Consider the following 12,034-nt stretch of genomic DNA (forward strand, 5'->3'; position numbering starts at 1 on the left):
AGGGGTTAGTGTGTGCTAAAAAGTTGCGTGCGATACGCTAACGCGGCTTTGTAAAAGGAGCCTTAGTTTTGACATTTAAATATTCATGAAGCACAAACTTAAATATCACACACTGTTTTACAAAGAGACACTCTTACTACACCACATGAGATAAAAAGCTGTTATAAAGACTCTCTTCTGCTGACCGCGATACTCTAGGAAACCCTCTTTGCAACAACCCTGCTTTCAAAGCTAAGACTACATGAGCCACGAAACAGGGCTCATCTGGAATCAGGCTATGATCTAATGCCATGCCCCTTGATTTGCAGTTTAGGGAATCTCCAATTTGTAGTTTAGATTTTATTTACTCACCTCTTTTAAATTTATACTCAATGCAAGTTACATTCAGGTACACAATTTCTTTTCCTGTCCAAATGGGCTTTTGATCTATGTTTTAACTGAGCCAATGGAGGGCAAAGTGACTTGTCCAACGTCAAAAATATTAGATTTAATTTCCTGCTTGCATAGCATTGGGAGACCTTAATCAACACCTAGATTCCTTTTAGTATAGCCTCATTTTTTTGGTTAGCAACATGTGATCTGGGTTTGGTACAAGTTATCAAGAGGGTCACCACTTACTGGATTTGCCTAAATGGATGACTAGAATTTGGGATTGGTTAACAAATGTCAGTTTGCCACTAATTTGTTTTTCCAAAACAAGATTTGATTTGTTATAGAAATACTTTTAAAAAACTGATTTTGTGCACTGAGAAATAATTATATTCTGAAGCTAACAAATATCCGAATAAAGCATCTTAGAGTGAAAAAAAAAAGAAATACTTTAAAATGTTCAATAGAGGTAACATTGGGGAAAATTGATTTTTGGAGCACACTAGTCCAGGAGCAGCACTTGGAATAATACAGAGAAAGTGAATAGGGTAGATTAATACTTTCATAACTTCATCAAGAGGCGCCCCTAAAAATGTTGGTGCCTCTTGTTTAAGAGAGTACCTTTGGTCATTACTTATTTAAATAGAAATCTTAGAGTGAAAAAAAAAAAGAAATACTTTAAAATGTTCAATAGAGGTAACATTGGGGAAAATTGATTTTTGGAGCACACTAGTCCAGGAGCAGCACTTGGAATAATACAGAGAAGGTGAATAGGGTAGATTAATACTTTCATAACTTCATCAAGAGGCGCCCCTAAAAAGGTTGGTGCCTCTTGTTTAAGAGAGTACCTTTGGTCATTACTTATTTAAATAGAAATCTTAGAGTGAAAAAAAAAAAGAAATACTTTAAAATGTTCAATAGAGGTAACATTGGGGAAAATTGATTTTTGGAGCACACTAGTCCAGGAGCAGCACTTGGAATAATACAGAGAAGGTGAATAGGGTAGATTAATACTTTCATAACTTCATCAAGAGGCGCCCCTAAAAATGTTGGTGCCTCTTGTTTAAGAGAGTACCTTTGGTCATTACTTATTTAAATTTGTGAAACACCTTTCCAAGAAACGTTCCAGGTAACTAAAACACATACAAACATGCACCTTAGTCACATCACATAGTTAAGCATTCAAATAAAATAGACTAAAGCATAAAATCAATCAAAACCACAAAACATCACTAAAAAAGATTCCTGGTATAACCAAGTCTTATAAGCCTGATGAAAGACAAGATGAATAAGCCCAAATCAGAGCTCTTTGAGAGTTGCTTTGAATATGGATTTCAGAATTCATAGTTGATTGAAGGATTAAATGTAAAAGAAAGGAAAAATAGATTTTCTGTGAATTGTGTGTTATGCAAAAAGCAGCCAGTGTCCCTGGTACAGGTCAGAATGACATATGTGACAGAAAGATATGCTTGCCTTGTGCTCAGAGTTGAAGGAAAGAGAAAACAAACTTTATTGTATTTTTTAATGAGATTTATTGTCTTAATTACTGAACTGCAAATACAATTGTAGAGCACAAAGGAATCAAAAAATTAAAACTATGTGCAGTCCCTTTTTGTTATGCATGCATTCCCGATTTTGCTTATTCACAGTTGCATGTATTGTGACCGCTATTTGCTTCATGTGCTCTGCGGAGTCTACCTTCAGCTGCATAAAACTGCCGCTGGAAGTCCAGAACCATAGGATAGAGCTTAGATATAGCTCTGGCCATTTTTAGAACTTCACTTGTAAGCTCTTTCAGCTGCCCACATGGCAGGGGTACAGAACATCCAGGCTGACTTTCTCAGCAAGCAGACTCTGGACCCAGGGAAGTGGTCTTTGTCCCAGAGGGCTTTTCCCTCATTGTTCAGAATTGGGGCAAACCAGACATCGATCTATTGGCCACAGTCAAGAATGCGAACTTCTGAAGGGACACAAAGCAGGCTGGCTCCACAGGTACTCGATAAGATTGACCTGGGAGCAGCAGTCCACCCATATAGAACTGCGTCCTTTCCTCGGCGGAGTAAGCCCAAGAAGGAGACCTCAGAGTACCAAAGCCATGAAGAAACTAAAAAAACCAACAGAATTATACCCTAAAATAACAAAAAGAAGCACAGCAAATCAGAACACACCTTCTGAGTTTGCTTACAGAAGGAAAAACTGAGGAGTGAGCTATTCACTGCTACAGAAGAGGCATTTGAGATCTTAAAGTGACACCCTTCTGCAGATTCGTGGTTAGTGGGAATCAGCAGCTAAAGTACAGACTCCTGTGTATATGTAACCAAATAGTCATATTTGTATCTGAATTATGTAATGCATTATCTATGGAGAGGAGCGGTTTCTATAAAGCATGATAATTAAAATTGGGAGCCTCAACCCTTAAGAAAGTATTTGAAACATGGACATGTTGGTGGAGGCGCTCCCTTAAAGTTATTTAAGTTAAGTACTTCACTTTAAGAAAATAGTTAAAGAAATGTTATAAAATCACAAATAAAATAAAAATTAGGCATAATTGATCCTATGAAGATCGAGTTCAGTGATTTGTTTCACATGAACCATTAGGTAGCTTAACCCTCTGAGGATCTGTACCATTCTTAATTGGTTTAAGGTTTGGTATAAAAGATACTAGTACAAATAATACTGGAAGTTTTTAGTTAGTCTGAAGAGGTTACATAATTCAGAGGCATAACTAGAAAAAGCCCTTTGACAAGTATTGGAATACTCAAATCCTGATATCATTAATGCTTGCAAAAGAAAATTCTGAAACAAATGGAGGACTAGCACCATATCTTACCAATGTCATTTTCATAAATTAGGAGCATCCCAAAATACTAACATTTATAAAATGTATTTGATATGTCATTGGAAGCCAGCACAACATGTTCAGAGCAAGAAAACGATCAGATTAATAAAACCCCATCAAAATTCTAGCCACAGTATTCTGGACATGCTACAATTTGGCAGGTACTCAGTGGGGGCATCAATAATTGAATGAGAGAATGAGTGAAGCTGTCTGGTACGGTGTACAGAATGAAAAGATAGATGGGAGAATGAGGAGAACAGATGGCATTGTTTTTGTGAGGGGCAAGAGATGTTGTGTTGGGGCTACTGTGCCCTTGTTGATTTTGTGAGGAGTGGGAGATGTATGTTGAAGCCTCTGAGCTCCTCCTGTAAAGGACAGCTGCTTAACCTTTCTCTTGTTGGCCTCTCCTTTCTCTTATCTCACCCTCCTTCCTCTATCTCTCTTATCCAAGCCTTTGGAGTGGGGGTGGGGGTGGGGCCCCGGTGTATAAGTACATGGAGGGAGGGAGGGAGAGAAGGGGGGTCCAAAGAGACATACATATGCTGGACCTGGGGGGAAGAAATAAAGGATCTAAAACAGAGCAGAGGGAGAGAGATGGTGGACAATGGGATTTAGGGAGGGAAGGAATAGAAAGGGAGAGAAGTTGGGATGATGTGTGTGTGGGGGGATAGAGATACTGAATAGGAGGGTAGTTAGGAAGAGAAAGGGATAGCTGGTGGAACCTGGTGTGGTGGGGAAGGGGGGAGAGAAAGGCAGAGTTGGGTAGTTGAGAAAAGGCGAGATGGTGGATCTGGGGATGGTGGGGTCCATCACTGCAGCTGTGGGGATGGAGATGAAAAAAAGGAAAGATGCCAGACCTACCGGGGGAGGGAAGGGAAACAGAAGGGGAAGACAGAAATGGAAGATGGATGGTTAGCACAGAGAAAGAAGAAAACAACAAATGGGAAGGAGACATTTGTCGCAGAGCCTGGGACCAACATAATTTGAATAATGAACAGACAAAAGGCAGAAAAAATAATTTTATTTTCTGTTTTGTGATTACAATGTGTCAGATTTGAAATGTGTATCCTGCCAGAGCTGGTATTAGACCATGAGCATTTAACAGAGAGAGGAAAAGGTTTTTTTTTGTTTATTTTGTTTACACCACAGCCCCAGTGTGGGTAGAAGGCAAAGGGGGTGGGGTGGGTGAAGAGGCTTTAAAATAAATCCACCAGTATGTTTGAAAAAAAACCCACTCAATTGGGCAGGAAAATCTAATCGAAAAATCGATTCAATAGGCCTAATCTAATCGAAAAATTTTTCCTGAATCGAGCAGCACTATAGAAATGATAAATAGTAGTAGTAGTAGTAGTAGTAGTAGTAGTAAGGGGTTATTCTGTACACAATGTCTGAAATTAGGCATCTGAAGCACTAAGCGCAAATTCTATAACAACAATTATACCTGTACTAGTGTTTTAGCCCGTTACATTCGTTACAGTAACGGGTGCTAGAATAGTCCCACCTATATCCTGACCCTGACCCCACCCATGCCCCACCTCTATCATGCCCGGACCCTGCCTCCCACTGATCCCAGTCCCACCACCTCACCTTTCACCATTTCCTTTGTACCCTTTTGGCCCTCATAGATCTTCCATTGCATTTATCACCTGACAGGGTCTTTACTTACCCGAGGCGGCAGCAGCAGTCCTGATGTACCAACCTTTCCTCCCTCAGTACCCCAAAGCAGCAGTGGTCCTACCATTTCCATCTCTCCCTTTCCCCCTTTCACACACTCTACCATCTCTCTCTGACCCTGTTTCACCCCTTTTGCCATCTTTCCCTTTCCTGCCCCCTCTGTCCTTCCCCAAGAACATCTCTCTCTCCTGCCCCCTCCACACTCCCTGAAGTCTATCTCTCCCTATCCCCTACCATCTCTCCTGGTTCCCCTAGTAGCCCCTCTGTCCTTCTCATCCATCTGTCTCTCTCTCCTTTCCTCACTTGAGTCCAACATCTCTCCCTTCTCCCACTCTCTCCCCCGAATTCATCACCTCCTGCCTCTGCAGAGCTCTCGCAGCTCCTCCTCGTCCTCCTCCAGCCAGGCTTCAGCCATCTACACTGGCTCCGGGCTCGGCCGCCACAGCCTGCAGCCGCAGCAATCGACATCCGCCTCGGGGGAGAGAGAGAAAGAGAGAGATTCTCGTGTGCGCCGGGAAAGGGTGCAAGGGGGGGGGAGGGGGCCACGACGGCGGCGAAGTTACAGTGAGGGAGGGAGTTGAAGCGCGCATGCACACTCTTGCCCGCGAGGCCCTATAGATCATAGAAAACGGAACAAGCAGGTGGGAGTGCGCATGCGCGCTTAGGGTTTTTATTATCTTAGATTGCAATAAACAATTATACTGTATAATGGCAATTAAATGTTTATATTCACAATTATGCATGTAACTAGGTGTTTCTTTGTTCCTGGTTTCTCTTCTGCTTTTTTATTAACTCTCTCAAGAGTCTCCTGTCCTTTTGACATTTCTTCTCCTTGTCCACCATCCATCATCTTTTTTGTGTGTCTGTCTTTTCTAGTATCTCCCCTCTGTCTCTGTGTTCCTGTCCCAATGTTCCTCCAAAGGCTGCATCTCTTTTGTGTCCTCATGTCCCTTCTTGACCCATCCACCCACCCACCTTCTGTAGTCTGGCATCTCTCTCTCTCCAACTGAGCCAGTCTCTCTCCCCTAGTCCAGTCTCTGCCTTTCTCTTCTCTCAGCTGCTTGCATAGAAACGTAGAAAAATGAAGGCAGATAAAGACCATATGGCCTTTACAAATCCTTTTTTTTATTTATAAATTTATTAATTTGTTACAACGTATAGCAACTTCAGGTAATCATAGAAAATTCGAAATAAAATTTTACACAAAAAACTTAGTGTTTATCAAGTCCACATTATTGGGGCTAAATATCACCTAAAGGAATCACATCAATAAAAAGAAAAATACATCATCCTCTGAAATCAGGTAGAATCTAATCTATTTCTATATCGCTTCACTTATTTCTTTCTCAGCTTCTGCACTAGTTACAGGTAAAGTATCTATTTTTGATTTATTTTAAAGAAAAGTGTCCAATTGAGCTGGATCAACAAAAATATACTTATTATTCTCATACATGGGAATTTAAAAAAAAATAAAGCCCCCACAGCCAAGACACAGGGCTTGAGTTTCAGGAACTTCCTTCTCCTGTATTTCATCTGTTTAGAAACGTCTGGAAAAACGTTTAATTGTTGCCCACAGAACAGAGCATTTTTATTTGCAAAATATAATTTAAGAATATCTTGCTTTTCTAATACAGTTCTAAAGGTTATCAACAATGTTGCTCTCTTGGCTATATAATCTTTAGGATATTCAAGAAATTGGGATATATTTAAATTATCAGATGATACTGCTTGAGCTATTCCCTCCTCTTCAGATAGAGCTTTAGATCCACAAGGAATATAGTAAATATTATCAGGTTAAAAACATTCTATCTGAGTATAGCAAAGAGCATCTTTCAAATATATTTTTAGTAACTCCAAAGGAGACAAGTAATGTGATATAGGAAAATTCAGAAAACTGAAGTTCCTAGATCTCATAGCATTTTCCATCTGTAAATGTAATGATATATTATCTTTAATATTAGAAGCTGTACATGATTGCATTACAGAAAACAGATGCCTCCAATTTATCCACTTTTTTTCCAATTATAGCCAATTGAGTTTCTTGTTCAGTAACCTTATTGGTAATTTCAGTCGAAAATTGACAAAGCTTTACTACTGTGCCCTGTAGTAAGTTTTCAATTCTGTTCACTACTGACCAGACATCTTGAAGTGTAATAATTTTATCGCTAGAGTCGGGCCTAATATTAGGCCCCAATGGCATTGATACAGGAGATACCGATAACGTTTGTCTTCGCATTAAAAATGTTTTTGGGACCAGCTCAGATGGCTGAGTCCTTCTAAAGAGATGGAATCATCTTCCTCTGTTGAATTTAAAATGGGTTGAGGTGGAGGCGAAGGTTCACCGGAGGAGAGAGAGAAAGAAAGATTGGGGTTGAAAATCAGTCTTACCTCCAAAATGTGTTTTGGAAGGCGGATAAAGATGACGATCCATCGGACCTGTTATGTTTGTAGCAGAAACAATCTTTGCCTTTCTTTTCCCCATAGTGATCTCCTATCTGCTCCTCATTCCTCACAGCTGCAAAGGGGCTTGACCCTTCGGACACACAGCCACAGAGTTTAAATACCAGGAGAGAGAACCTCCCCTCCCAATGCCGGCAAGCCGGATGGTGGCTGCAGGGGTGCCTGACTTCAGGTGTAGAAAGTCGAGCAGGAAATAGTCAGCACCACCTTCACAGATCCAATGTACTTATCCCTAAGCTTTCATGATTTCAAATACATTTTTTGTTTCCACCATGCATTCACTACCCTTTCCGTGAAACAATATTTTCTGAGGTTACTACTTAAGTTTATCCCCTTTCATCTTCATCTTATGCCCCTTCATTCCAGAACTTCCTTATAAAGTTCACTTATTATTGCAACTCTATATAAAATTTAGTGTTTGCCTTTAAGTGCTCTTTCCATTAAAAAAAAAATATATATATATATACTCACCAATAAAAGCACTCTCTGAATCCAGAAGTGAGGTTTTTAAAACATGATTTGATCGATCACTGAGCTGCAAAATAGCAATGGATGATTATGAAACAGTATATATATTAACTGGGATCTTGATATGAAACTACTGGTCATTCAGAAAGGAAGTGTGGCAAAGGAACTTTTTGGCCACACTAACGTTCATGTCCAACTATCTGATATGCACCATAATCTATTAAGTAGGAAACAAGTAGTAATGGAATACAGGATCAAATGAACATTCCAGGGTCAAGGTAAATTAATAATAAAAATAATAATAATAATAATAACAGCTTATATACCGCAATACCGTGAAGTTCTATGCAGTTTACAAAAGATTAAGCAAAGGTACAAATTGACTGACTTCAAGAGGGGAAGAAGAAAGAGAAGTAATAAGACGGGAAATTCATTGTTGAGGAAAAAAGTGATCAAAAGGACAGTAGGTCGCTATTGAGGGGAAAGAGATAAGTGGATCAGTTGTCAAGATGTTTTAGGAACAGGTGTGTTTTTAGACGTTTCCTAAATTCCTCATAAGTAGAGGGCGAAAGTAATTGTTCTAGGTCTTTACCCCATTAGAACATTAGAACAAAGGCAACAGACAAAGTACCTTGCAAAACTTCCTACAGGTGTGCATATAACTGACATACAAAATATTCCTTAAAACCATGAAAGTTAACTGTAATGTTTTGTTATCTGAGGACATAGTCTCATTTGTGGGTGACATCATCCACATAGCCCCAATATGGACAGTCAAAAAGTATAATGTCAGTTTAAATTTTTTTGAAGACAGCCCTTACTGTGCATGCGCCAGTGTTTTCCCACCCATCGTCCACTCACAGGACCATCAGTTCTCAGTTTTCCACAGAGCTGAGAAGCTGTTCTTTGGAGTTTCTCCAAGTATGTAAAACTTTTCTACATATTTGTGCCCTATTTTTCTTCATACTTTGTCCATTTTATTATTTTCTTCCATTCTGGTGTAAAGATTTTTGAATTTTGAGTGATTTTATTTTTTTTGGCCATTGAGCTCTCCTCTGCCTTTTTTCAGTCTGGAAGGACTGTGCTTTTTGCAGCTTGCGATCTACTTGATCTCCCTGGACCACAGAGTCCTTCGATCTTGCATCGATGGCCTTCCCCTTGATGTCCAAACCTTAAAGCAGCTTCAAACTATGAACCTGATGCCAAAGGACCATTTCAGCTACAGACGCGCACAGCTGATATGTCCAGTGCCATGGTCCTGAGCACCATATTTCCTGCCAACTCTGCTCTAAACTGCAGAAGAGGATGTAGAGAATTCCAGAGCACTATGTTAACCAACAGAATCCTCAATTACAATTTCTATATCACATTCTACCTGAAATCTCTCATACAGAATATGTTCTTTTATGAGCAAAAATAAATTAGAGAATTGTGATTCGTATGTATAAAGCAAAGTTGGCATTAGCCAGAAAACAATTGAAGGTGATATGACTAAACAAACACCAGTTAGGGGCTTCTAACTGGTGTTTGTTTAGCCATATCACCCTCTATTATTTTCCAAAACTTTCTGGAGGCTTTTTGAGCCAGTGATGTTTAAGAAGTTGAGCTATTGTGATTCTTCTCTGGGGCTATTTGAGCAACAACATTCTTGATGAACAAGCCCCACTGCGAACCAAAACCAGAACATGCAGACGATCAGACCAATGGTTCGACGAAGAATTACTCCTACTCAAGAGACAATGTAGACGTCTGGAAAGAAAATGGAAAAAAACCAACCAAGATCACACGAAAACCACCTGGAAAAAAATTAACAAACAATACAAACTTCTATTAAAAGAAAAGAGAAAAAAACATTACACCAACCTAATAGGCACGGAAACCCAAGACACCAAAAAACTATTCCAAATATTAAAAGATCTAGCTAACACCATACCCTATTTGACCACTAACAATAACTCCTCCCCTTCAGCCTCCCTCCTAGCTGAACACTTCAAGAATAAAATTACAAACACCAGAGCCCACCTACTTGAAGTCACAATACTCCCCACAGAAAATGAATCTTGTACTGCAGACAGATCTTGGTCCCAATTCCCTAAGATACATTGGACTGAATTCAACAAACTCTACAATAAGTACAGCCACGCATCATGTGAACTCAACCACTGCCCGCCATATCTCTTGTCATCAGCGAGCACTAAGTTCCATACCTTACTCCTACACTGGATACAATCCATGCTCACAGATGGCATTTTCCCGAATGACCTCAGCGAAATCATCATCACCCCAATCTTAAAAGACCCAAAAGGACCAACAGACCTCTCATCCAACTACAGACCAATAGCCTCAATACCTCTATATATCAAACTAACAGAAGGATTAGAGGCCAAATTCCTCACCAACTATCTCGAGGACCATAACTTACTCCATCCCACGCAATCCGGCTTCAGAACTAACTTCAGCACAGAGACACTACTAGGCTCCCTTATTGACACAGCAAGACAACACCTCAGCATTGGAAAAAAAAATGCTGCTCATACAGTTGGACCTGACGGCAGCATTTGACCTGGTAGACCATAACATCCTACTGCAAATCTTGGACTCAATAGGCATCTCAGATAAAGTATACTCATGGTTTGAAGGTTTCTTAAAATCCAGAACATACAAAGTAAAATCAGACAAAGAAAAATCCAAACCTTGGTCCAACCCTTGCGGCGTTCCACAAGGGTCCCCACTGTCCCCTACTCTCTTCAACATATATACGGCCTCTCTTGGCGTTTACCTGAACAAACAAGGCCCATCCTCTTATAGCTATGCTGATGACATCACCATCCTCATTCCTTTCGACCAACCAATGCTCTTAATGTCAGACACAGTATACAGAACTCTAGCTACAGTTACGACTTGGATGGAAGACCACAAACTGAAACTCAACCCAGACAAAACTAAATTCATCCTCCTAGAAAATAACAAAATCCCAACCATAACCAACTTAGAAATCAACTCTATCAACTACCCTTTGCAAACCACCCTAAAACTTCTAGGTATGACTATTGACAGAGGCTGCACCATGCAACCACAAATTAACAAAATACAGAAATCTTTCGCAGTTATGAGAAACCTTAGACAAGTCCGAACATTCTTCGAAAAAACACAATTTCAGCTCCTAGTACAATCTCTAATCCTAAGTATCCTAGACTATTGCAACATCCTCTACCTCCCCTGCCCTGCAATAATGATTAAACAACTACAGACAATTCAGAATACAGCTCTGAGACTCGTCTATTCATTGAAAAAACATGATCACATTACTGAGGCATTCATCAATTCTCATTGGTTTCCAATCCAGGAAAGAATATAATTTAAATTCTACTGTATACTATTTAAAACTATAAATGGAGACAGCCCAACCTACCTAAACGGGGCCTTGGGCACATGGTCGGGTTGGGTCCATGTGCCTCAGGCCCCGCCCCCAGGTGGGACCTAGGCTCCCGGGCCTATTCTGATTGGCCCAGGCGCCTTAGGCCCCACCATTAGGCGGAGCTTTGGGACGGATGGGCCAATCCGGCCTCATTCCGTTGTTGGCTGCCTGCCGGACAGGCGAGTTTGGCTCCCGTCTGTCTGGCCAACTACACTAAGGTACGGGGAAGGGGGGATGGGGGTGTCGTGGTGGTCGGCCAGGGGGGGTCGTGGGTCGGCTGGGGGGGGCGGTCGGAGGTTCTTGGGGGGGGCGGTCGTTGGGGGGAGGGGGGTTTGCGTCGAGGGCAGGAGGGCCTGGGATCCCTCCTGCCCGTAATGTAGTGCGGGGTGGGGGTAGGGGGTCGCCGTGGCCAGGAGGGTTTGGGCTCCCTCCTGGCCCGAACAACTAGCGGGGGGGGGGGGTCGCCAGGGCCAGGAGGACTTGGGCTCCCTCCTGGCCCGAACAACTAGCGGGGGGGGGGGGGGGGGGGTCGCCAGGGCCAGAAGGACTTGGGCACCCTCCTGGCCCGATATTGTCGGGGAGTTGATGAGTCGGCGGGGCAAGAGGGCTTGGGCTCCCTTTTGCCCCGATCGTGTCAGGGAGTCGGGGGTGCAAGAGGGCTTGAGCTCCCTCTTGCCCCGATCGTGTCGGGGGTGCCGCGGTTGGCTGGGGCAAGAGGGCTTGAACTCCCTCTTGCCCCGATCGTGTCGGGGGTGCCGCGGTTGGCTGGGGCAAGAGGGCTTGAGCTCCCTCTTGCCCCGATCGTG

The 12,034-nt window shown here is 41.8% G+C and overlaps 1 protein-coding gene across 8 annotated transcripts in view; it reads right to left on the reverse strand.

Moving 5' to 3' along the window:
* CSPP1 (centrosome and spindle pole associated protein 1) overlaps positions 1-12,034 on the reverse strand; it is a 328,816-nt gene that overhangs the window by 15,227 nt on the left and 301,555 nt on the right. For all 8 annotated transcript variants that reach the window (XM_033933355.1, XM_033933359.1, XM_033933354.1 and 5 more), the window contains one exon: positions 7,814-7,877. In XM_033933355.1, the coding sequence (XP_033789246.1) occupies positions 7,814-7,877 (64 nt within the window). The remainder of the gene's footprint in view (positions 1-7,813; positions 7,878-12,034) is intronic.

The sequence above is a fragment of the Geotrypetes seraphini genome, chromosome 2, assembly GCF_902459505.1.
Source record: "Geotrypetes seraphini chromosome 2, aGeoSer1.1, whole genome shotgun sequence".
In the NCBI taxonomy this organism is placed as follows: Eukaryota; Metazoa; Chordata; class Amphibia; order Gymnophiona; family Dermophiidae; genus Geotrypetes; species Geotrypetes seraphini.